The sequence below is a fragment of the Balaenoptera borealis genome (genome assembly GCF_965194805.1).
Source record: "Balaenoptera borealis genome assembly, chromosome: 7".
Lineage (NCBI taxonomy): Eukaryota > Metazoa > Chordata > Mammalia > Artiodactyla > Balaenopteridae > Balaenoptera > Balaenoptera borealis.
Genome location: NC_138864.1, coordinates 118,453,650 through 118,474,500, shown reverse-complemented (window position 1 = coordinate 118,474,500; position 20,851 = coordinate 118,453,650). Strand labels below are relative to the sequence as shown.

The following is a 20,851-nucleotide window of genomic DNA, read 5'->3' as shown; positions in this document are numbered from 1 at the left end:
GAACGAGCGCGCTCGGCGGAAAGGGAAGCGAGGAGCCGCCCCGCCCTACTCGGCCATCCGATTGGTCGTCGGTTCCCGCGGAAATCACAGCTCCCTCCCCGGCACCGCCCACCTCTCCTCACCCGCCTGTTGCAAGAACTGTATGGAGATGGGTGTGGCCGGACTTTTCACTTTATTAGAGTTGAACTGTTGGGACAAGGGTAAGGAGGACAAGGACAGCACTGGAAGGCGCTAGACAGATACCCGCGCAAAGAATGAGCGTCGGTCGGCGATGGTTGGCTCAAACCTGCATCACAGGCACAGCACATGATTACAGAGAAGCTGGTGTTCTGTTTGGATCTGAGGAAGCAGGGCAGGGCGTCCTGGGGTAAAACCCAGCGGGGTCAGGCGCAGGGGTGAGGCTGAAGCTATTGCAGACAGTGCAGGTGTTTCCAGGGCTTCATAATAGATGATGCAAGAGGGATCCTTAGATGCTCCACCACCCCTCGCCAAGAACCTCGGGTTTTCTCTTTTCTGACCATCATATCCACCCATCCTCAGAATCAGATGTCCCTCCCCTTGGGGCAGTTTACTCCACTGCTTCTAGATAGGATGGGATCCTGCACTGGGGACTGCTGTCTAGCCCCCCGGGGCAGGAACTTCTCCCCATCTGGAGCAGGGGCCATCACAGTTTTGATCAGCTCTGCTCCTCTAGGAGGCTGGGCACACTCCTGGTCCAACTCAGCACTCCCTGTCTGCAGACACAGCTGGTCCCCCATTCTGTCTACATGAAGTCTTCTACCCCTCACCAGCCACTGACCAAGACAGAAATTGAGAGATATGTGCATGAACTGGCTTCTGTTGCCTTGTATTGAAAACACAAGGGCTATGGGATTAGAAGAGCAGAATTCAAGACATTTGTGTGTTATTTACTAGGGGTGTGCCCCTGTGCAAATTATCAATTTTTTCTGACCCTTAGGATCCTCGTTTTCCAAATGAGGACAATAATACCTCATTTTTGTGATCTAATAGAGGCAAAGCACCTGGAACGGAAGCAACAGAGCTGTCACTCAGATATTGTTTCTTTTCTTCCTTCACTAGATTCTCTGGAATCTCCTCATCTCACCCTCAGTCTAACTCTGGAAATACCAGGTATGGGGTAGGTCGCTGAATATTGCCTGAAGACTCAAATTGTGCCGCCTACATCTCTGGGATGTACCACTGTAAAACTGGGAAGGGCTCACCATAGCCTCACTCCCCTCTGGGTTAAAGTCATCATTTGTGACGTCCAGGTGGAGACACAGTTCCTGACACATAACAGGCACTGGGAAGCATTGGTCGAATGAATGAGTGGGTCTGGTGCAGAAAGATGATATATCCTGGGAAAGTCCTTTAGGGGCGTGTCCAGTTGTTTTCATAGAAAACATCATCATCAAGGTGACCAAAGCTGACATCATAGGCAGGGGGTGGAGTAAGAGGTTCCAATTTGGGGGGCGTCCACAAGCTCTGCAGATCAGGAACAGTGGACGCAACTCGTGGTCCCCGTAGCCGCAGGCTGACTGGAGGTCTTCCAGGGCTTCCTGAGATCACAGACCCCTCTGAGCCCACTCGCCTGTCCAGTCTGGCTCTCCTGGGCTCCTCTGGATGGCTAGGCTGTCCCACCTCAAGTCCTGGGGGGATTACAACACTGGTGTAGGAGGGTGGTTGATCCACCTCTGGGGGGTGGCGCTGTGATTCCAACACTGTGGCCTCTTCGTAGGTTGGCACCTCAAAGGCTTCATTGTCCCTGAGGGGGGGTGAGAAAGAAGGTCATTAGTGGCTTCCTGAAAGAAGCCTTTTTTCCCTTTTCTATCTTCTACCAGCAAAAGGCCCCTCCACTAGCCCCTGACCCTGATACCAGTGACAGGGGAAAGCAGAGGCTGTCCGCCTAGAGTCTAGAGGGACACAGGGAGAATGGGTCCACATGTAATCCTCCAATCCTGCCCACCCTTTAACTCACCGTGCATTGCTTGAGGCCCCTGGGCTCTCGGTCTGCATTGATTGAGACCCCCGTTCCAAAACACAGGCCAGGAGGCAGGCCAACAAAAAGAAGCCACCCAAGGTGAGAAAGAAATAAGCAACAGGGGCGATGTCCGGCCGTATCCCCAGCAAAGCCAGCCCCAGGAGGAAGGAGGTGCAACACAGGAAGAAAAGCGGCTTCTCCAGAGTCCCCCACAATTGGCTTGGCACCATGGCCCCTCCCCAGGCTCCTGCAAAAAGACACACAGCTGTTGTGTCTAAACTAGCAATTGGCATCACCGCTGGGTTAGATTTCAAAGTAAGCATATTAGACACATTTGTTTGGGTTTGTTTCTTCAATCTCAAATCAAATAAATGGCCCAAAGAAATGATCTGCAGGGTCCCCTTCAGCTCTGGAATTCTCTCTAGGATCACACTGTTGTCCCAGGGTATCAGTATGTGTGGAATAGCCAGGAAACCAGCCCGGGAGTTCTGACTCCCAGCCCTCATGTGAGTTTACTATGTCAGAGCCCTACGTTCCTTACTTTGTCCTTCTTCCCTATGGGCTCCCTTCCAGCTCTGTATTTCTACCCATTCCAGGATCCAGTCCTGGGCAGGCCCTGCCTGGGGCCTCAGTACTCACGGCATCTCAGGAATCCAGGTGATAGGCGGGCCCCACCCTTTATTATTGCTTGCATCGAACGTCCACCGCCCACCTGCCCAGCCTTGAGTCCCTCAGTCTGACCCTGTAGGGCACCACTTACCCTGTTTGACCCCGTCTTCCCATTTCCTCCCGTCAGCCCCACGCTCCAGCTGGAGGGAGAAAGTGCACATAGACACAACAAAGCCACAGGACACAACTACCTGAGAATCTTACAGACGGAGGTCTAAGGCGATAGACAGAGGTCTAGGGTAATGGACAGAGGCCCAGATGATTCTTGACCTCTCCGTGCCCCATGTCTGTCACGGTCCCCCGCCCTCTACCGGCCCTCACTCGGTAAACTCAGATTTCAAGTTTCCTGCCTGGAGTTTTTAGCACGGGGGCTGGGAGGCTGGTGGGGAGAAGCCTTTTCATTCCCCTGCAACACAGCAGCAGCACCTAGGCGGCCACTACCCCCAGCCAGCCTGTCAGGAGCTCCCTGAGCTCTGCAGAGGAAGGAGTCACCGATTCTACAAAGGGGCCAGACCGCCTCCTTACATGCCAGCCCCAAAGCCACGACCCCCCTGCCCCTCTTACCAGCGCTAGGAGCTCCTCCCTCACCTGTCTCACCAGACTGCAAGGTAGGTAGGTGGTAGGGGGGTGGGAGGAGGAGACGGGGTGGAGCCCACTGGTTCCACCCACTTTTCTGCCCCAGTCCTGCGCGAGAGAGTCCTCCTCCCCTTTTCTGCTGAAGGCTGAACTCCTACTACTGCCCCACCTTGATTTTTCTGCCTCTTATTTACGCCACCCATCCCCTACAGCGCCCTAAAGAGAGTACTCCCCAAACTCACCCCCAGTGATCTTTGTACTTCGAACCAGAGTTAAATTCACATTTCTTCTCCCTTCTCAATGCGCTTGGTATCCCGAGCAGTTTGCATTGTATTAGGTAATACGTTTTGTGCCTGGGAGCAGAGGCCACGGTTTATTTGATCTCTGCGGATCACGCAGTGCTCTGCACACTGTAGGCACCGCTGTGGGCATGGAGTGATGTGTCCCGCTTCTGCTGCCAAGGTACCATTTCTGTAAGTTCCTTGTTTTCTGCAGACCAGTAAGACGTGTTTGTGTGTATGCTTCTTGGCCCAGTTAACTCTTGATTCTTCACAGGCCACCTCCGAGGTGCCGCCTGCTGCAGAGACCGTCTCCACTGCTTTGGCACGGCGTTCCTTCCTCCCCTGCACACACCTTTCCCCGCTATATAGTGACGTTCTGTTTACATACCTTCCTTCTGAAACTGAGCAGGACCCTGAGGAGCCCTCCTGGGTACAAAAGCCTTGCTGGGTCCCCTGTTTCTTGTGGGTAGGAAAAAGGCTTTAGCCTCCTAGACTTTCCCTGAGTTTCGAAGGGCAGTTTCAAAGTTTCTAATTACGGAAGTAAGGCAATGTAGAAACCGAGGAGGAGCAGTCAAGAAACAATAGTTCTGCGATAAAGCCGAGTCCTGGTTCCTCCTCAGGGGATATAGTAACAATCTATCCTTGAGTTCTTCTACAGGAGCTAAGGCCCCCTCCCAGGTGGAGGATGGTAACTTCAGGCTGAGCACAAAATTCCTGGAGCGCTGCCCTGTTACGTCACCACCAACCAATCAGAAGAAAGTCGCACACATCACAGCCCTCACCTCATATTTTGCCTTTAAAAACTCTTCCCCCAAACCATCAAGGAGTTCAGGTCTTTTGAGCAAGTGCTGCCCATTCTTCTTGCACAGCCCTTGCAATAACTTTTCTCTGCCCCAGACGCTGACGTTTGGGCTTCTTGGGCCTCACTGTGGAGCAGACAAGCGAACTTGTGTTGGGCAACACTTCTGTCCTGAGCTTCTCAAGGTGAGTGATTAGTGTCAACCATCCTGAATCTTTGAAGCTAACACAGTTCCTGACACATGGTAGGTGCTCACTGAACACAGTTGAATGCTCTCATGAGAAGGCTCCCATCCCACCTGGCCTCACCACAGACTGGAGCTCTGGAACCCACTCTTTTCAGTTATGGATCTGGCAGTAAGTCTGGGTGAGGCAGGTGCGGGAGGTGTACTTTGTTCTTGAGACAGGGCTGGACTCTTTGCCTTCAGAATGTTACTAGTGGACAAACGGAAGGGGTAGCAGTCCTGGGGCACAGCCAGGGCTACTGCAGCAGAGGATGTGTGGAGTTGGGGGGGGGGGGCGGAAGAGAGAGGAGAACAAAAATGAGGACATGGATGAGAGTGAGTGTGCCTGGGGTTGTGTGTGTACGTAGTGGTGGGGCGTCAGTGTTGATTCTCTGTCCCAGACTGACAACGGAGAGGGAGAAGATCGACGTAACAGGAAGGCTATGGGAGTCTAAGTGAGCTGTGTCTCTCGAGGAAGTGGGAACGCAGGGTGGGAGTGTAACAGGGAAGAGAGCCAATTTTGACTCCGTGTGGGATCTGTTTCTTTGACTGTAGCCTTTCTCATTGCCTTTGTTATTATAATCATACATAGTGTCCTGCCTCAGGGAACCCTACCCACCTGTGAATGGCTGCAAGAAAGAAGAAATTAACACATCCCCTCCCCGAGGCTGGCCATTCCAAGAGATGTTTCGCAAGACTGATAGTCCTTTTTACTTTACTTCCTCCCCGCCTCTCTCTCTCTATTCTACCTTTTTACTTTACTTCCCTCTCTGATTCTATAAAAGAAACTGGCATCCAGACCCCAATAAGATGGGTTTTTTGGGGACCCTAGTCCGCCATCTTCTCGGTCTACCGGCTTTCCGAATAAAACCATGTTCCTTGCCTCAGCACCTTGCCTCCCGATTTACTGGCCCATCGTGTGGCGAGCACAGGGAGCTTGGACTCAGTAACTGGAGGAGAGCTGGTTGTTGTGAAACCGGAGGGAAGGGGGCAGGGCACAACCTTTGAAAACATGACATAGCCCGAAGACATGACGTAAACTGATTAGAACCAAATGGGTCCAAGATGGCGGACAAGTCAACTTCCACTAGACCTTGAGCCTCACTATACACTCACTGTAACACAGCAGCAAGCTAAATGACACCACCCACAGGTGCCATGACAGTTCCGAGACCCACCGTAAGGATCAAAAAGTGGGCGGTGGCCCAATTCCTGGAAATCCCCGCCCCTTCCCAAAATAGCTGGAATTCTCCTCTCACTCATTAGCCTAGGAAATTACCCACCCCTATAAAAACTGACAACCCCATACCCTGGTGCCTTTCTCGCCTTCTGAGATGGCCCACAGTCTGTGGAGTGTGTTTCTCTCTAAATAAATCCACTTCTTATCTATCCGTTTGTCTCTCACTGAATTCTTTCTGCGATGAGACATCAAGAACGTGAGCTTCATTAAGTCCTGAAACCGGGTGTGTGATCTCAGTTGGAAGACTGTGGGTTTTGGCTGGGTTTGAGTCCCAGCTGCATGGATTCGAGTCCCAATCTGGGTTTAGGCTGAGTTCAAGTCCCAGTCTGAGGGGCACGGTTTCAGTTACAGCTGGCCCTTTAAATCTGCGGCTTCCGCATTCACTCAGATTCATCCCACCTCGCATAGAAAATATTCAGAAAAAAAAAAAGTCTAGAAAGTTCCAACAAGCAAAACTTGAATTTGCTGAGTGCTGGCAACTATTTATATAACATGTACATTGTATTTACAACTATTACAAATCATTTACATTGTTGGGTATTATAAGTAACAGAGATGGTTTTAAAGTGTACAGGAGGATGTGCTGAGTTATATGCAAATACTACACCATTTTATATAAGGGACTTGAGCCTCCTCAGATTTTGAGCATTGGTAGGGTTTCACTCCAGTGTGTACTCTATGATATCCAATGAGATGTGAGCTTCGAATGAAGGCTTTTCCACATCCATCACATTTGGGGGTCCTGGAACCAATCCCCTACCAATACTGAGGGATGACTATCTTGTTTCCACCAATTTTCTTACTATTCAGCTCGTAAGGACAAAGTATGGCTGGGATCAGAAGGACTTGGACCTACAGTGAATATATTAATAGAAGGAAACTGGCCAAGAGTCATTGGTGTGCGATGATAACTAAGAAGGCTTAGTTAAGGAGTGAGTTCTGGGGGGTTTAGGGAGTGTCAGCTGAGAGGTAAGAGGGCCAAAGGGTGAAGGCCTGAAAGTCTACAGTGTGAAAAGTCATGCAGCCTGGGTGAGGTGGGACCTTTGTAGCTTAAGGCTCTTGGTTGCTAGAAGGAGGCTGCACTAGAGAGATCTGTTAAGTAAGAACTGGATCCAAGTCATAGGGGCTGGACTGCTGTCTGGCTGTGCCCTACAATATATTCTCTATTTCAATAATTTTAAATAGATTTTCTAAAAATTCCATTTAAAAAAAAATATAAAATGTTATAAAATATTTAAAGGCTAAAGAAAAAATTGTCCACAATCTCATTACCCTAACATGGCCACTTAAAATTTCTATACATTTCTTCCAGTCTGTTCACACACAAACCAGAATGTACTCTAGTTGAGATCAGAGTATGTTCACCATTTTGTTATCTTTAAAAAAACTTTAAACATTGTAACAGAATTGCCTTTTGATATAGTTTTTATTGTAGTAATTTCTAACAGCCAATAAGATAATATTTTATTGAATGGCTATACCATAATTTAACAGACCTTTATATTATGTTATTCAGTAACATTGAGTTTATTTTATTCAATTTTTCTTTTTTTTTTCCTCTTGGTCATCAAAAATAATGCTTTAAGAGACAAAAAAGTAGATTAGTGGTTGCTAAGGGCTGGAGAGAGGGAGGAATAGGAAGTAACTGTGAATGGATTTATTGCTTTGGGTTAATGAAAATGTTTTCTAATTAGGTAGTAGTGATGCTCGTACAACTCTGTGAATACACCAAAAAACAAACACAACCCATTGAATTTTACACTTTAAAGGGGTGAATTGTACCTCTATAAAGCTGTTTAAAAAATATAATTCTGGGCTTCCCTGGTGGCACAGTGGTTAAGAATCCACCTACCAACGCAGGGGACATAGGTTCGAGCCCTGGTCTGGGAAGATCCCACATGCTGTGGAGCAACTAAGCCCGTGAGCCACAACTACTGAAGCCCGTGTGCCACAACTACTGAACCCGTGTGTCACAACTACTGAGCCCACGTGCCTAGAGCTCGTGCCCCTAAATATATATATATATATATATATATATATATATATATAAAACTATCTTCTTGGGTGTAGTTTTTCCTTCTTTTGGGGTTATTTCCTCTAGCTGAATTCTAAGGAATGTCATTACTGAGACAAGCAAAGTGAAAGTTTTTACTGCCCTGAATGCCTGTGGCCAAACTCCTTCCCAAAGTTTTTACTTTCCTTTTTTCTTTATCAACTTAGTATGCTTAGCAGAATATGAATTCACCACTTAATTCAATTGTCTTTCCGCTTTCTACTTGCCTGCTTCCCACAAAGCACCTGGCTAGAGGTTGGAACTCCCCTCTTGGCTGGTCTACCATGCTGCCTCATTTTGGAGGATAATGGTGCAGGGAAGTGGGTGGTCAGGGGAAAAGGGAGAAGTGCAGATAATCCACAGACTTCCTGGGAAGGGTCATGGGTGTCTACCGCTGTGTGCTTCTGTGTCTCCAGATTTCTGTGGTTTTGTGTTTCTGAATCTGGATCTGTTTTATACTTACAGCCAACACGTGTGGAGTGTTTTGTACGTACTGCTCATTGTGCTAAATGCTTTACACAAATTAGGTAATTTAAAATATAATGTAATAGGGGTAGTTATTATATCATTTTGTAGGTGAGGTCAGAGACTTGAGGAAAATACATAGCTAATCAAGGGTGGGTCAAGATTTGAACCCACAGTCCCAGCCCAGAGCACTGGCTCTTAACCACTATGTCATCCAACTCTTAACACTTTTTTTTTGGCTGCCTAATTTAACACAACACCTATGACATACTAAGATTGTTACCCTGGTCTTCCCTGGAGGAGTGGTTAGATGCTATTTTCCCCATTGTTTGTCATCTTAAGAAAAGACTGATTTTCAGATAGCAAAGGTAGCAAAAGAGAATATCAGAAGATAAAATAAGGTTATTGGCCTATAAAGCAAGATTAGGAAATTAAGATTTTAGGCTCTATCAGGATGCTCATCTTTTATGAGCTAATTAAGACTGATTATAAAAAGTAACATTTTAACTGAGCGGCTCTTAGAAGCCTCATGTGCACGTGACTTCTTCTAACACGGTGTTGGTGGTAGAAACAATTTGGTCCACATCCACAATCTCATTTGATCCTTAATAACAATCGTGGGGTAAATCTGATTATCATTTTCATGTTACAGAGGAGGAAACCAGCTCAGAGAAAGCCCATGATTTGTTTAGTTAGAATCAAACTCAGAATCTTGGTCTTTTAACTCTGTTGAGGGTTTTTTCTTCTGTGTTAGTTGCCTTACAGCTCCTCCAAATGTGTAGGGAAGGTGGTTAAATGATATAACAGGAAGTAAATCAGAAACATTGATATTTTGGGGACGGAAATGCTTTCAAAGACTCCTCAAGTATGTAAGGATAAATATTACCCTCACCAGCTAGTTGTAACATTGTACAAAGCTCACTGGGAATGAACTGAGCGAACAATGGTGTTCAGTGCTGTCAGGTATTCAGCACTATGCCACAAAAAGCAATCCTGAAATTTAAGAAACTGAGTGTGGTTTTTGCCAAGTAACACAAAAAGCATTGTTTTTATTAGAAAATTCTACAGATAGTGGCAGCAGTGTCCCACATAACTGTGTCCCCACACATGAGAAAATAGGGCTGTATTGTGGTTAATCACATATTTTTTGGAGATGGTCAAACCAGGTTTCAAATCTCAGCTCTACCACTTAACTGTGTGACCTTGGGTAAGTACTTAACCTTTCTGGGCTTTAGTTTCTAATTTGTAAACTGGTGAAAATAAGCCCAAGCTTATCACCCCTTTCCCACCCCACTCCTGCAGCCCGGCTATGACCCAGGAGTTACAGCCAAAGTCTGAGTGTAATGGGCACACCAGGGACCCACCAACAGGGCCACCATCCTGTCACAGGGAGTGGATTTCACTATGGAGCATTTGCTTGTAACTTACATTGTACATCATCCTCTGCTAATCTCTAAAGTTATCTATCCAGGAAATGTAACACTTTTGATCTTGGTCTCCAGGATTTTCTGAGGTGGATGGAAAGATGACAGCCTGACATGCTGTATGAAAGAGTTAATGATTAAACACAGTATCTGAGACAGTATCAATGTGTGAAAGTATCAATGTGTGGATATTAACAAATTTTTTTAAACATAAAACTTAAAGATATAGATTACTAAAGATAATTATTTTAGTTAAAAAAATAATCTATACTCATAGTATACATTTCAACAGTTAAAAAGGATTAGAGTAAAAAGTAAATCTTCTTGACACCCCCAAACCTAAGTCTCTCAGTCCCCTTTCCTAGAGACAACTACAGTTTCCCAACTTTTTCTGCAGATCCTCCCAGAGAGATATTGACCAAGCAAATGTAATATAATCAGGCTCCCTTTCTTTATACACATGGGAGCATGTCATAGATATTGTTTTTATATTTTGCTTTTTCTACCTAAAAACATATACTGGAGATTGTTCCTTATCAGTATGTATAGTTCAGCATGTATAGACCATTTTATTATGAGTTCTTAAAAACACAGAAAAGAATTTTACAGTGAACACTCATGTACACACCATCTATATTCTATATATATATATTCTATAATTAATATTTCATTATACAGGGCTTCCCTGGTGGCGCAGTGGTTAAGAATCCACCTGCCAATGCAGGGGACACGGGTTCAAGCCCTGGTCCGGGAACCTCCCACATGCTGTGGAGCAACTAAGCCCATGCTCTGCAACAAGAGAAGCCACTGCAATGAGAAGCCCGTGCACCACAATGAAGAGTAGCCCCCGCTCTCCGCAACTAGAGAAATCCTGCGCGCAGCAACAAAGACCTAACCCAGCCAAAAATAAATAAAATAAAATAAATAAATTTATAAAATAAGTTTCATTATACTTTATTACATATCTATCCATCACTTTATCTATCCATCAATATATCTTATTTTTTGATACATTTCAAAGTAAGCTGCAGACATCAGCACGCTTCCACCTAGCTACTTCGGCATGCATAAAAGGAACAAGAATTAAATATTAGTTTACAGTTAACTTTTTTTTTAAAGTAAAATTTGCATGCAGTGAATTGCACAGATTTTAACTGGACCATTCCATGAGTTTTGATAAAATTTACATTGGTGTAAATTCCAATCAAGATAAGAAACATTACTATCGTTCCATCATTCCCCTTCCCACTCAACCCCATAGGCAAAAAGATGTTCAACATTATTAGGGAAATGTAAATTAAAATCACAATGAGATACCACTACACATCAATCAGAAAAGGTAAAATAAGAAATTGTAATAACACGAAATGCTGGTGAGGATGTGGAGAAATTGGATCACTCATGAATTGCTGGTGTGAAGGGAAAATGGTATGGCTACTCTGGAAAAGTATAGCAGTTTCTTTACAACACTAAACATTCGCTTACCACATGACTCAGCAATTGTACTCCTGGGCATTTACCCCAGGGAAATGGATATTTATGTGCACACACAAACCTCTATATGCATGTCCATAGCAGCTTTACTTGTAATAGCCCCTGTGATTGTGATTGATAAGATATATATATATATTTATATATACATATATTTGGATATTCAGATGACCAAAATATATTTCTCATATATATGTGGTTTTACTCCACAGTTCCTGGCTCACAGCTTCCAAAAGCCTTGTAATTTCCTAAGCATTGACAGTGATAAGGGTGTCTTTTGTGAGTGAAGTGACTTTTAGAAGCACCTAAAGATGGGGGGCCTGGTTGCCAGGAGAACCAACCAAGTGATTAGAGGGTTGGAATTTTCAGTTCCACTCCCTGATTTCTGGGGAGGAGAGAGGAGCTTGAGGTTAAATCAATTGCCATTGGCCAGAGATTTAGTCAATCATGACTATGTAACGAAGTCTCCATAAAAACCCCATTTTCGGAGAGCTTCCACAATGGGAAACCAGCATGCTTCCATGTGCCACCATGCTGGTCCCCAAGCTCCATGAGGACAGAAGCTCCTTTGTTCAGGACCTCGCCCTATGTATCTCTTCATCTGGGTTCTGAATCATATCCTTTAATATACTTTTATAATAAATCAGTAATCTAGTGAGTAAATGGGTTTTATTGAGTTCTGTGAGCCGTTCTAGCAAATTAATTAAACCCGAAAAGGGGGTCATGGGAACCTCTGGTTTATAACCAGTCTGTCAGAAGCACAGGTGACAACCTAGACTTGCACCTGGCGTTCAGAAGTGGAAGGTGGCCTTACATGTGGAATGTAATGCTATCTCCGGGGAGATAGTGTCGGAATTGAGTTGAATTCTGGAACAGTCTGCTGTCATCCGAAAACTGCTTGTTGGTGTGGGGAAGCCTATACACACACACACACACACACACACGTTGGAATTTGGTCCAGAAACTGTTTTTCAGCCCCAAAGTGGAAACAACTTAAATGTCCTTCAACAGGTTAAACAAACTGGCACATCCATACCAAGGAACAGGACTCAGCAATAAAAAGAAAAAAACTACAAACTACAGAGACACATAGTACCTTGGGTGGACCTCAGGGGGTTATGCTGAGTGAAAACAAGCCAATCAGATTCCGTTCATACAGCCCTCGTAAAATGACAACTATGTGAACAGATCACGATTGCCAAGGGTTAGGGAAGTGGGGACGGAGGGAGGGAGGTGGCTATAGCTACAAAAAGGGCACTATGAGGGATCCCTAAGCTGGAAGCATTCTGTGTCTAGACTGTGGTTGTGGTCACATGAGTCTACAGGTGATAAAATTATACAGAATTAAACACAGACACACAAATGTGTGCCTATCAAACTGGTGGAATCTGAATGAGGTTGATGGATTGTATCAATGCCAATTTTGTGGTTGTGTTATTGTACCAGACATGCAAGATGCTACCATTGGGGAAACTGGATGAAGGGTATATGGAATCTCTGTATTATGCCTGACATTTGTGTTAAAAAAAAAATAGGCATTTCTCGAAGCATACACAAAAAAGTGAAGAGTGGGAAAGGGAGGACTCTTCACTTTTCATTTCACACCTTGCTCTGTTTTTTGTTTTTGTTTTACCACATGCATGCAATACTTTGTTGTCTTTAATTACCACTTGTGTTTTGGCTCTGTAAAAAAATATCACTTTTGGGACTTCCCTGGTGGTCCAGTGGTAAAGAATCCACCTTCCAATGCAGGGGACGCGGGTTAGATCCCTGGTCACGGAACTAAGACCCTACCTGCCGTGGGAAAACTAAGACCACGCGCCACAACTACTGAGCTCACGTGCCTCAACGAGAGAGCCCACGCGCTGCAAACTACAGAGCCCATGGCGCCCTGGAGGCCGCACGCCATAGCTAGAGAGAAGCCCGCACGCCATAGCTAGAGAGAAGCCCGCATACCGCAATTAGAGAGAAGCCCGTGAAGCTGGCGCGCTGCCACGAAGACCCACGCAGCCAAAAAATATATATATCATTTTTAAGAATTTTACCTAAAAAAGTTGTGGTTTAGAAGCATAACATTATTTGGTAAGCTTGGAATTTGAATTACAGCACAAGGAAGTGGTTCAGTATTGAATTCTGAGCATTGACATAATTGCAAATTTTATATTACAACTGTTGATCAGAAGGAGAGGAGAGGAAGAAACTAAGTATGAAACGGTTTAAATTATAGAAAAGAGTGTTCCTTAATTGAAATAAAATATAGCTGCATTTGGAGGCTTTTCCTTTTCTCGCTGTGATGGTTAATTTTATGTGTCAACTTGACTGTGCTAAGGGATGCCCAAAGAGCTGATAAAACATAATTTCTGGGTGTGCCTGCGAGGGTGTTTCCAGAAGAGATTAGCATTTGAATCGGTAGAAGAGGTGGTTCTCACCAATGTGGGTTTTCATTATCCAATCCATTGAGGGCCCGAATAGCACAAAAAGGCAGAGGAAGGGAGAATTTGCTCTGTTTGAACGGAGACAGCCATCTTCTCCTTCCCTCAGACGCTGGCTCTCCTGGTTCTCAGGCCTTTGAACTTGGACTGAAACTGACCGCAGCTTTCCTGGGCCTCCAGCTTGCAGATGGCGAATGATGGGACTCCTCAGCTTCCATAGTCATGTGAGCCAATATCTCACAATAAATCTTTCTATATATTTATACATATCCTATTGATTCTGTCTTTTTGGGAGAACCCTAATACAATCATTTTTTATTCTATTTGGCATAAGTTCAGACATTAAAATCTAGATCACATGTGTAAGGATTAGTCTAGAAATTGTTTCACTCCTTCAGTGAAGATTAAATTCTTCTATTGGATTAGAAAAATAGGATGCTAGAGCCTTTAAAGGAAGAGTGGCCAGGACTGGGAAATCTGCCTCTACAATAAGAGATTATCCCACATTAGTCTGGGATGAGATTTAGGATTAAGTTAAGCAATTGATAAATTTAGAAAACAATGAAGATACACAATTGTACCCAAATGTGAATCTACAAATTCTTGTTTTTTACTTAAGTTTTTTTTCTGTTTACCAGAATAAATGATCATTTAAAAAAACTATACAAATAAAATGAAAACATTTTGATATATTTTATTCCAGATTAATACATTAATGCCTTCTGTAATGTATTTTTAACATCAAGACCTAATTGAGATAATACTATATAGTTTCATCTTTTTTCCAATTATTATATCCTAAGAATTTCCAAATTTCCTAAAAATTCTTCACAAATATAATTTTTTTTAATAAATTTTTTTAAAATAATTTTTTTCTTTAATTAATTAATTTATTTTATTTATTTTTGGCTGTGTTGGGTCTTCATTTCTGTGCGAGGGCTTTCTCTAGTTGTGGCAAGCGGGGGTCACTCTTCATCGCGGTGCGCGGGCCTCTCACTATCGCAGCCTCTCTTGTTGCGGAGCACAGGCCCCAGATGCGCAGGCTCAGTAGTTGTGGCTCACAGGCCTAGTTGCTCCACGGCATGTGGGATCTTCCCAGACCAGGGCTCGAACCCGTGTCCCCTGCATTGGCAGGCAGACTCTCAACTACTGCGCCACCAGGGAAGCCCCACAAATATAATTTTTGATGGCTATGAAACTTTACATCCTGGATGCACCATAACATTCAAAAATCCTCCTGTTTGATATTTAAGTCATTTGATATCACAAATAATGGTGAGACAAGCATCTTTATTCATAAAACTTTGTCTCTACTCATGCTGCTCTCAGCATATATTAGAACTTCAATATACTTGAATATATTTAACTTCAATACGTGAAAAGTTCCATTTTGTTTCTATTTGCCCTTATGTTTCCCCATATTTTTATATTAGCTGCACATGTCACAAATCTCCTTTGGAGGAAGGAGTGCTTATTTGGAGATGTACTTCTGACATTCTTCACAGGTAAGCCTGGTAGGATGAGTTGAAATCCTGGAGTATGATGGAATAATGAAAAAGTGGGGAGAGGAGGAAGACAGAAGGTGATAGGGGATAAGAGGGGGAAACGGGATATGAGATGAGAAAGCCAGAGTGAAGCAAAGGGAAGATGGCATCTCCTCTTAAAGCCCCTTGAGCCATCTAAGTCGCCACACAGGCATCCAAGTGTGGTTTCAGCTTCTAAACAGAGTATTGTCAAAGAAGCCCAGACCCTATCAAAACACAAGGCATTCTGATTATCGTACAGTGGGCACAGAAAGAGCAGAGACTTTGGATTAATAATTGGGGGAGTGGGAAAGCTATAGGTTTGTGTGGGAGGGAACAGGGGTCATAATAGGCCAGGAGACAGCCCTGAGTTTTCCTTGGGATCTGCTTTGTGGGTGAGGGGGAGGAACCATGAAGGGACGAGCAACTTCTTCAGGCCATGGCAGCTCCGGCCAGTCTCCTTGCCTGGCCTTGTCCTGGTTCTGCTGGTCAGAGTAGCTGGACCCTGTTTAAATATCTGGATGCAAGCTCAGTCATGCTCTGGTTCCCTGCAGCCTCCATTCCCCAGGGGCTTCTGGCCCCAGCCCTGTCTCAGGCACCATGGCTGGTCAGAAGACAGTGCCCAACTGGTTAGTGGCAAAATCCATCTGGCTTAGTTTTCTGTCTCTGACAGACTCAGGAAGCTTCTGTAGAAGAGAAAGAGGGACTGTTTCCTGCTCCCTCCACATAAGCTGTCCCCAGGTGGGCAGGGGGCTGGGAGCACACAGTGAGCTGGTCTTCTCAAACACCTAGAACGGCCAGGATGTGATTGCAGGAAAAAGAACACACAAACACCAGGGAAGACATAGACCCAGAAATATGATGCCTAATGGCATTACGTTTATTTTGTGGGAAGCAGAGTTTGGGGCTCTCGAAAGGCACTCGTGAGGCACAGAAGTAAGAGCAGCCGTGAGACTAATGGTAGATGGTGTACTGCCGAGCCCGTCCCCGGCATCCCCCAGGGCCGGAGAGGAACCTCTATCAGACAGGAGACCAGAGTTCCAGGGCCCCACGGTAGAGGAGGGGTAAGGAGATAGTCTGCTTTTTTATACCAATAGTTCTGCTGCTTCTGGGCTTCCTTAAAGTCTGGCAGTTACAGCTGGAGGCACAGGGCCCATCCACTTCTCTCCTGGATGGAGAAAATCAAGCCAGAGGCTGGCCGCACAAGCCCCTGGGGGTTCTCTAGGACGAGCTCCACCTGGCTTCAAGGACCAGAGGCTTCCTTCTCTCCTATGGGAGAAGGTGGCCCCTCCCCATTCTACCTCAGGCACACCTGTGTCTGTAAGAGGTTGCATTACTGGAAGGGCCTAGAACATTCTTTTTTTTTTTGCTCTGAATCCATCCTTCTGGGCAACTGATATCATGCAGGGGTGTGGTCAAGGGCAGCTCAGCATGAACCTGTAACTTACCCAGAAGGTGTGCCAGCAACTCCATCCGGTCAGAGCCAAACAGCATGTAGGTTTCATCATCCAGGTGGGCCACAGTGACAGGCAGCCCAAAGGCCTGGAGAAAGCAGTCACCGTGCAGGAAGGAGGGTGATGGAGCAGGTGGTTATTGGGCTGCCGTTGAAGGCTGCACATCAATACTGGTCTGAGGTCATAGACACAAAGCAGCCAGAGGTGTCCGATAAGAGGCTCCGCGTCTCTAGGGAGAGTTTTCTGTCTCCTCTCTCACCATCTAGCTCCCTCCCTTCCTTTCCTGGGATCCAGGGAAAGGAAGGGAGAGGGTGAGGGCGGTCCGGGAGAGCCAGGAGGACTCATGGTTGGGGAGCAGCTTTGGGACAGGAGCATGGGGACCTAGCCGAGATTCTCGCTCTGTCTCAGCACCGTGGCTGGGGACACAGAGTTGCTCACCCCGTACTTGCAGGCTGCCTCAGTGGTCTCCTTGAGCTGGTTCTTCACCTGTGGCGTTGAGACCCTTTCCAGAAGTTCCTGGGCTTGTCCCGTGGACATGCCAGCCTTCTCTGCAGCCTGAAGGGATGGGGTAGAGAACACAACTGTGTCTGCATTAGTGGGGGAGGGGAATCTCAGGAAAAAACTGTTTTTTAAATTTTCTGTACCCACGTTATCCTGGCAATGCCTTTACCCACCCATGAATGGAGGTCTATCCTTGCCAACAGGGGCTGTTTTTCCCTTCAAAATCATGAGATGGGTGGAAAGAGTGGGTGGCAGAGGCATAGTTGCAGAAATTTAATGCCAGAGGGCATCTTAGAGACCAGCTTCCCGACCACTTTGTCAACAGATGTGGAGCCTAAAGTCCAGAAACGGTACATATCTTGGTCAGTGTTGAAGAGCTTGTTAGTAGCAGAGCCAATGCTAGAATCTGAGCCCCCTGACAGTAAGTCTGGGGCTCGTGCCTTCCTACTTCTCAGAACTCCTAAATCAAGGGCTGGGCTCTAATTCCTATAGAATTTCCTGAGGACTCTGGACAAGGCACACGGCTACAGCTATGAGGGTCTGGCTTCAGGAGAACGCTGAAGGCTTCAGTTTGGGCTTTGCTGGGATCGGTGGCTCTTCACTTTGGCTGCACATATCAGAATCTCCTGGGGGAGCTTTTGAAAATCCCAGTTTGCATGTCATCCCTGAGAACAATTACATCAGAATTTCTGGGCGGTGGTGCCCAGGTGATTTTAATATACAGCCAGGGTTGACAACCACTGTGACCTTACTTCCACGACCCGGATTGGGAAACACAAAGTCATCCATGACGTTGTCTTTGACCACATGAGAGAATTGTGTTCTGACCAAGGGTTCAATAATAGGGCAGTGGTTAAGTAAACAAATCCACTGAATGGAATGCTATGTGGAAACTAACAATTTTACTTTCCAAGAGTTTTAAATGGCATGGAAAATGACTGTTAAATATTAAGTGAAAAAGCAAGCTTATGCATAGACTTTGCAAGAATAAAAACATGAAGGATATATTGGGCATGCTTTGTATGTTTAACTTTTTTGTGACTTGTCGTTTTATCTATTACATATGAATATGCCTCAACTGTCTTTTGTAAACCTAAGGGGAAAAAAAATATGGTGTTGAATTTCCCGATTTAATCCTGCAGAAACACTTACATTTTATAGCCCTATCTATGGCTGGCACACATTTTAACGTTTTGAGCTATTTCCATTTTTCTCACTCAGGCTTCTGCGTAATTTTGGCTTGAGTCAGTTATCTCTTTTTGTCTTTTTAAAGCCTGTTTTTAAAGTCTCCTGGATGTGATGGTGAGGTCTGTGCTGGAGTCTTTGGGGCCAAGACTTGCCAGTACTTCACATCTGCAGGTGCCAACATTTAACACCTCTCTCCCACTGACTTCTTGCATCAAATACGTGCTACCCATATGTAGAATGTTGCACTTCCTCTTTCAACCATGGGATAGTCTTTCGCGAGTCCTCTTAGTTCCAACCCTTTAGTAATTTGGCCTATCAAAGATCCTTTCTCCCCTAACTATGACCTCTTCTACCCAATAAGAAAACGATGTCCTCTTTGCCCCCGGATGTCAACTGTCCTCAGACTCCCCACGGGAGGAGTGGGGACACTCACGGCCAGGATGCTCTGGGGCTCCGTGATGTCTTCGTCCTGGAAAGAAGAGGACACTCAGTACGAGGGGGTGGCGAGGTGAGGGGCGTGATGGAGGACACTAGGTCAGTGAACGATGGGGAAGGCAGGACCTGGACTGAGCCTAGGGCAGGGTCATCGAATCGTCCAGGGTCTCGCTGCAAGTGGGTTCCCAGAGCCCCGCCCTCACCCGTGACCAGATGCGCATCCACAGTTCCCTGGACACTTTCTCCAGCAGCTCCGGGTGCTCCAGTTTCACGACGGTGAGGAAGCGCATGGCTGTCAAACTTCCTGTGGGGCAGAGGCACTCAGGGGTAGGGCTCCTCTAGCTTGTTTCCCCATGGAAGACCAGCTCTTTCCTGCTTCTGACACCCCCCAGTGCTCCAACGCCCTCAGCCTCCCACCCAAGCTTCTGGTAACCCGTTTGTCCTGCGCTCCCGCCCCTGACATCCCCAAACCTTCTGCTCGCTTAACTCCGATCCTGAGTTTTCCCAAGGCTTGTTTCACTTAATGGAATCACCCAAACCCCTCCCTTCTGGCCCTGCAGCCTCCAAATCCACTCCTCTCTACCTGAGGCCCCATCTATATCCCACTCTCTTCACCTTTTTCAAAGACCACAAAGAAGAAATCCTTGGGTAAGTGGATGGGAACCTGGAGATGCTGTCCCAGGAGCCTAACGTCATTTTTCACGTATAAGGCTTTGCGGGGAAGCAAAGCTGGCGGCCGGTTTCCTGCAAGTGGAAAGTTGGGCTCACTGGTGAGGGACGACCTAAGGGTCCCAGGACTGGGGGACCCCTACCGGGGTTTCAGGCAGAGGGCATGTTACTAGCTGCTGCCGCCAACATGAAGACCCAGTGGAGGGCCGCTCCCCTGGGCCTTTGCCGTCAGTCTTCCCTCAAATCCCTGCCGAAAACGCTGCTGCCTTCATACCGCTGTCTTTCATGATCCCGGCAATTAAGGTCGGGCGCAGCTGCAGGCTGACGTTCCAGATGTTCTTATAACGGCACAGGACCTGCAGGGCGGGGGCGAAGACAGAGAGTGAAAACGGCTGAGGGAGGGAAGGGTGCTTCACGGCAGTCATCAGCCAGAAGCTATAGGCGCAGACAAGGGGTTATGAGGACGTCCTAAATTGTTTGGTTTGAAAGGGCAAAACTCTCTCCACTGCTAGAAATCGACCCCAGGACCTTTGCTCCTGTGGACAGTTTTTATCTGTTCTTCACTCCACCCACCCCCACCCCCCCAAACGGAAATCGGAGGGCTACGAAGAGGGCTTATATCCTGATTCTTTGAAGTTGATCATCTTCTTAACCACTGGGGGAAGCCCCTGCCTTAGGCTATAAGGGTTCGACTTGAGCCAGCGATCGTTTCCGGTTTACCAACAAAGTGACCTTCAGCCTGGCTCTCTATCTGCTTGTCCTAAACCGCGTCGGGCAGCGCCAGGAATTTCACGAGATGGCGGTCCCTACGCCCTTTGCTCGCCCTTCCCTCTGCCCTCGTCCTCCAAGCCCCGGCCGAAGCGGCTCCCCCGGAGTCACCTCGAAGGCCAGCCAGGAATAGGGGGACAGCACATCGTAGAACAGCTCGAGAGTCCGCGGCAGCGGCCCCATGGTGCAGCTGGGCGCAGGCGAAACCAGCGCTGCCCCGGAAGCGGGCCGGCGGGTACTTCCTTCCTCCTGCGCGCGGCGGCCCCGCCCCGGCGCCCAGAGGCCCCGCCCCGGCGCCCGGCCTTCCCGGAGGACCGCCCCGCCCCGCCCCGGCTGCGCAGTCTCGCGGGGGAAACCGGCCACCGGCACAAGAGTCAGGCGGTTGGTCGGAGTGAGGGAGGCTACCCGAGGGCGGCCGCGGAGGGCGAGGGTGAGGGGCGTCCCCTGGGGAGAGCGCCGCTGTGGTGACCCGCTCACCTCGTGGTCACCGTCCTGCCCTGGGGTGGAGTGTGGGGCAAAGAGACGTGGTTTGAGATGCGCTTGCCTCTCGCTTAGCTGTGCACCTCTGGCAAGCCTATTGACCTGTCTGAACCACAGTATCCTCGTCCCTCTTAAAAATAGGCATAAAAATATGGGATACATAATGATAACTCTACCTATAGACTTGTGAGGAGTGAAA

The 20,851-nt window shown here is 46.8% G+C and overlaps 2 protein-coding genes across 5 annotated transcripts; both read right to left on the bottom strand.

Moving 5' to 3' along the window:
- Positions 1-155: 155 nt before the first annotated feature.
- On the bottom strand, positions 156-3,365 carry TMEM139 (transmembrane protein 139). Of its 3 annotated transcripts, XM_082398882.1 has the most exons (4): positions 3,215-3,365; positions 2,742-2,790; positions 1,979-2,228; positions 156-1,765 (listed from the first exon to the last, which is right to left on the bottom strand). In XM_082398882.1, exons 3-4 carry the CDS (start codon positions 2,209-2,211, stop codon positions 1,372-1,374), a joined length of 627 nt encoding a protein of 208 aa, XP_082255008.1. In that variant the 5' UTR covers positions 2,212-2,228; positions 2,742-2,790; positions 3,215-3,365; the 3' UTR covers positions 156-1,371. The 3 variants fall into 3 exon arrangements, with proteins under 3 accessions (XP_082255008.1, XP_082255007.1, XP_082255006.1); XM_082398881.1 differs by lacking the exon at positions 2,742-2,790 and having other exon boundaries at positions 3,215-3,277; XM_082398880.1 differs by lacking the exon at positions 3,215-3,365 and having other exon boundaries at positions 2,742-3,200.
- Positions 3,366-16,004: 12,639 nt separating this feature from the next.
- GSTK1 (glutathione S-transferase kappa 1) lies at positions 16,005-20,441 on the bottom strand. Of its 2 annotated transcripts, XM_082398871.1 has the most exons (8): positions 20,284-20,441; positions 19,679-19,760; positions 19,351-19,479; positions 18,939-19,039; positions 18,734-18,769; positions 17,050-17,166; positions 16,606-16,699; positions 16,005-16,325 (listed from the first exon to the last, which is right to left on the bottom strand). In XM_082398871.1, exons 1-8 carry the CDS (start codon positions 20,353-20,355, stop codon positions 16,276-16,278), a joined length of 681 nt encoding a protein of 226 aa, XP_082254997.1. In that variant the 5' UTR covers positions 20,356-20,441; the 3' UTR covers positions 16,005-16,275. The 2 variants fall into 2 exon arrangements, with proteins under 2 accessions (XP_082254997.1, XP_082254998.1); XM_082398872.1 differs by lacking the exon at positions 16,005-16,325 and having other exon boundaries at positions 16,605-16,786.
- Between the last annotated feature and the right edge of the window lie 410 nt (positions 20,442-20,851).

Bases quoted from the DNA above. Each gene is read 5' to 3' on its own strand.
- TMEM139 (XM_082398880.1), bottom strand. From the start codon at position 2,811: ATGTGCACTTTCTCCCTCCAGCTGGAGCGTGGGGCTGACGGGAGGAAA. The intron at 2,229-2,741 runs GTAAGTGGTGCC...GTCTTTTTGCAG, and splicing joins GGAAGACGGGGTCAAACAGG to GAGCCTGGGGAGGGGCCATG. The intron at 1,766-1,978 runs GTGAGTTAAAGG...ACCCCCCCTCAG, and splicing joins GGGGCCTCAAGCAATGCACG to GGACAATGAAGCCTTTGAGG.
- GSTK1 (XM_082398871.1), bottom strand. From the start codon at position 20,355: ATGGGGCCGCTGCCGCGGACTCTCGAGCTGTTCTACGATGTGCTGTCC. The intron at 19,761-20,283 runs GTGACTCCGGGG...CCCGCCCTGCAG, and splicing joins ATTCCTGGCTGGCCTTCGAG to GTCCTGTGCCGTTATAAGAA. The intron at 18,770-18,938 runs GTGAGGGCGGGG...TCTTCTTTCCAG, and splicing joins GGATGCGCATCTGGTCACGG to GACGAAGACATCACGGAGCC.